This window comes from Cebus imitator, unplaced genomic scaffold, assembly GCF_001604975.1.
Source record: "Cebus imitator isolate Cc_AM_T3 unplaced genomic scaffold, Cebus_imitator-1.0 Scaffold699, whole genome shotgun sequence".
In the NCBI taxonomy this organism is placed as follows: Eukaryota; Metazoa; Chordata; class Mammalia; order Primates; family Cebidae; genus Cebus; species Cebus imitator.
Window position 1 is genome coordinate 187866 of NW_016108014.1, and position 3702 is coordinate 191567.

The following is a 3702-nucleotide window of genomic DNA, read 5'->3' on the forward strand; positions in this document are numbered from 1 at the left end:
AAGAAAGAAAGAGAAAGAAAGAAAGGGAGAAAGAAAGAAAGAAAGAAAGAAGAAGGAAAGAAAGAAAGAAAGAAAAAGAAAGAAAGAAAGAAAGAAAGAAAAAAGGAAAGAAAGAAAAAAGGAAAGAAAGAAAGAAGAAAGGAAGGAGGGAAGGAGGGAAGGAAGGAAGGAAGGAAGGAAGGAAGGAAGGAAAGAAAGAGAGACTATTAACGAGTGCGTATAATTCTACCTTACCAAGAACGCTGCAGATGTAACATATTGTCTCTGTCTCTACTTCCTGTAAGACATAAAGATGTCCACAATCACACTGACAGCAGAAATTGAACTGATTATAAGTGACACAGTACGTAATTAGAACGGGGAACTTTGACTCCCGCTCATGATATCAATAGCAAAAATATCTTAAAACAATGACCAAAATCTCATAAAGGAATGCTCTTCCCTAGTGAAAAGCTTCAAAAATGTTTAACACCGTGTTAAGAATGTAAACCATGTTTCGATAAACAGCCAGATGGAGTCTTCGGAGAAAGAGGAAGAAAGTGGTCTCAAGGTCCCCATCCCCTTTACCAGCTTTCATCGCCTGTGAGCGGCGTTGTCAGGGCAGAGGACTGCAAAGTGAGGAGAGAATCCCAGTGTCCGGAAGCACATTCTTTTGTCTTTTGATTCCTGAGCCCAGGGTAGGGCTTATTCCTAACATCCAGAAATGCAAAGGGAGTCCTGATTTGGAAATGGGAAGCGGGGAAAGACCAAAGCTTGGATGATACACAGAAGAACCTGAGTAGAGGGAATGAAGATCAGCAATACAACGATCTGAGAACAGAACCGAGAGTGTCAGTCTGAAGGAACAAGGCCTGGGCGCTGTGTTGCATGAAGGAGACACGCATTCACCTTCTTTGCTAGGGGAAGGCACTGCAGGGAGAGGGTGCGACCATTCAGACTGAAGGGTGGAAACCTTCAGTCCACAGAGGGAAACAGGCGACCCCCAAAGCACAGAGGGGCGGCCCCTCAGTCTCTCCAAGAAGGGAGGGAGAGCCCAGAGTGTAGAACAGGAAAGGGATGGGATGGATGATGAACAATTAGAGTTCCAAGCAGCAGGGGGCCACCTTCAGGGCACTGCAGTGGGCTTACCCCACTGTGCCTGTGCATGGGGCTGAGGACAAAGCTCTGAGTTGTTTTGTATCTTGCCCAAGTTCCTACCTAAGGGGTCTGGAGACTTATGCCCTACACACCATACATTCTCATCAGACGGGTTTCATTTAACCCTGTATATCGTCACTTACTTTCCAGTCCGACTCTGGCATAACATGGGACAAATAAGGAAGTCAAAGTATTTTACCCCAAAACATGTTTCTTTGCCATATTTTGAAATGGCCCTGCAAAGCCGTCCTTTGTGGGGGGAAATTTGCATCTGTAGAGAATCTCGATTCGCACAGCTAGATCTTTTTCTTCCTAATCCTGAAGAGATTAACTGAGAGCCTGGCACCTTTTAAAGGGCCTGAATAGGAAACATTTGTCTTCTATTGTCTCTAAGGACAGCCTATGAGACTTCAAAAGAACCCTGGTGTCCACAGTCTTTATTTTAACCTGAACATTTCTTTTCTATGGATCCCAGGTCTTTAGATGAATTCAGCCAATTGTCAACCAGGAAATGTTTAAATCTCCGTATAAGCTGGAAGCCCCCGGCTTTGAGTTGTCCCACCTTTCTGGACCAAACCAATGTATTTCTTAAATGTACTTGATTGATGTCTCATGCCTCCCTAAAATGTATAAAACCAAGCTGTGCCCTGTCCCCCTTGGGCACATGTTCTCAGGGCCTCCTGAGGGCTGTGACATGGGTCATGATCACTCCCATTTGGCTCAGAATAAATCTCTTCAAATACTTTACAGAGTTTAGTTCTTTTCATCACCAGGATGAGGGACTACGTAGAAGACAGAGAGACAGGAGCATGCTGATGTGGTGGATTTCTGCTTCTGAGTAACCCTGGAAGCGACCCGGCCACGTTTTTAGAAGGGCCCAGCAGCCAGTAGGTGAGGACACACTGAAGCCAGCAGGCACCGAGAGCACAGAAGTGGCCTTGGTGGCTGTCCAGGTGACCAAGGACAGACACAGCCAGTGTGGGAGCAGGGAGGGCAGAGAGGAGGAGTGGGCAAAGTCCGCAGGGCTGCACAACCCCAGGGTGTGACTGAGAGAGAAGCGATTGGTTGAGAGATTTCCGTTTACTCCTAGCAGGATTCAGGGGCAAAACCAGTCTTCTGAGAGACAAGGAGCTTTGTGAAAGGCAAATCAATCCCGGGGTCCCCAGATCACTGAGCTGAAGGGACAAGTCAAGCTGGGAACTGCTCAGGGCCAACCTGCCTCCCTTCTATTCAAAGTCACCCCTCAGCCCACTGAGATAGATGCAAATCTGACTGCCTCCTTAGGAAAGGCTCATCAGAAACTCAGAAGAATGCAAGTGTTCCTCTCTCGCCTGTGACCTGGAAGCCCCCTCCCGGCTTGGAGTCTTCCTGCTTTTGCTTCAAGTTATCCCGCTTTTCTAGACTGAACCAAAGTACTTCTGACATATTTTGATTGATGTCTCATATCTTCCTAAAATGTATAAAACCAAGTTTTGTCCCGACCACCTTGGGCGCAAGTCATCAGGACCTCCTGTGGCTGCATCACGGAAGCATCCTCAACCTTGACAAAAATCAACTTTCTAAATTAACTTGGAGCTGTCTCAGATTTTTCTGGGTTCACGGCTTTAATAACAAAGTGAAAAACGCTGATCACAGGTCATGATAAAAGAAGACAACGCCACGAACACTATGCAAACAGGAAAAACAAAGATCAAGTAAACGGTCACAAGATTTATTTGTGGTGGGCTGGGAAGGGAGATTTGGCGTCTTCAGATGTCAAGTGAGCTTCAAGGGAAATGCATTCTTGTGATGATCTAAAACAGATATTATGCTAAAAAACATAATGAGCATGTATTGATTTGGTGCACATATAACTTTAATGAAAGCAAAACGAAGAGGGAGAGAAAAAGGCAGAAAAAGAATGAAACAGAAAGACAAAGGCAGACACAGACAGAAAGAGGGCAAGAAAGAGAGAAGAAAGCCTTCCAAATAGTAATTATTTACAGCTCAAATGGAATACAAAGAGAAGTATTTCTAGAAATACAAATAAGCCGGTTACCAAAAGGCACTGGATAAAATTCAATGTCCCTTTCCTGATAAAAACTGTCAAGAAACTGGGTATAGAAGGAACATACCCCGACACAACAAAAGCCACATACGACAGACCCACAGCTGGTATTATACTGAACAGGGAAATCTCAAAGCCTTTCCTCTAAGATCTGGAACAAGGCAAGGGTGACCAGTTTCACCACTTTTATCCCACAGAGCACTGAAGTCCTAGCCAGAGCAATCAGGTCACAGAAAGGTACGAAAGACTCTAAATGGCAAAGGAAGAAGTCAAGTTATTTTTGTAGGCGATATGATCTTATATTTAGAAAAAACTCTAGAGATTCCAGAAAAAAAAAGCTATTGGAACAGATCAACACTTTCAGTAAAGTTGAAAGATACAAAATCAACATAGAAAAAGCAGTATTTATCTCTCTATGCCAACAGCAAGCATTCTAAAGTAAGAATAAATTAGCTAAACTGATTAAATAAGACAAGAGGAGGCTGGGCCCGGAGGCTCACGCCTGTCATCCCAGCACT

General features: G+C 44.4%; 1 protein-coding gene across 4 annotated transcripts in view; it reads right to left on the reverse strand.

Annotated features, from left to right (window-relative positions):
- ARSL (arylsulfatase L) overlaps positions 1–3702 on the reverse strand; it is a 38130-nt gene that overhangs the window by 28553 nt on the left and 5875 nt on the right. For 2 of the 4 annotated variants that reach the window (XM_017518708.2, XM_017518706.2), the window contains exon 1: positions 235–285. The exons of the other annotated variants lie outside the window; for them this stretch is intronic. In XM_017518708.2, the coding sequence (XP_017374197.1) occupies positions 235–257 (23 nt within the window). In that variant the 5' untranslated portion in view covers positions 258–285. Of the gene's footprint in view, positions 1–234; positions 286–3702 lie in introns of those variants that run through there. 4 annotated transcript variants of the gene reach the window in all.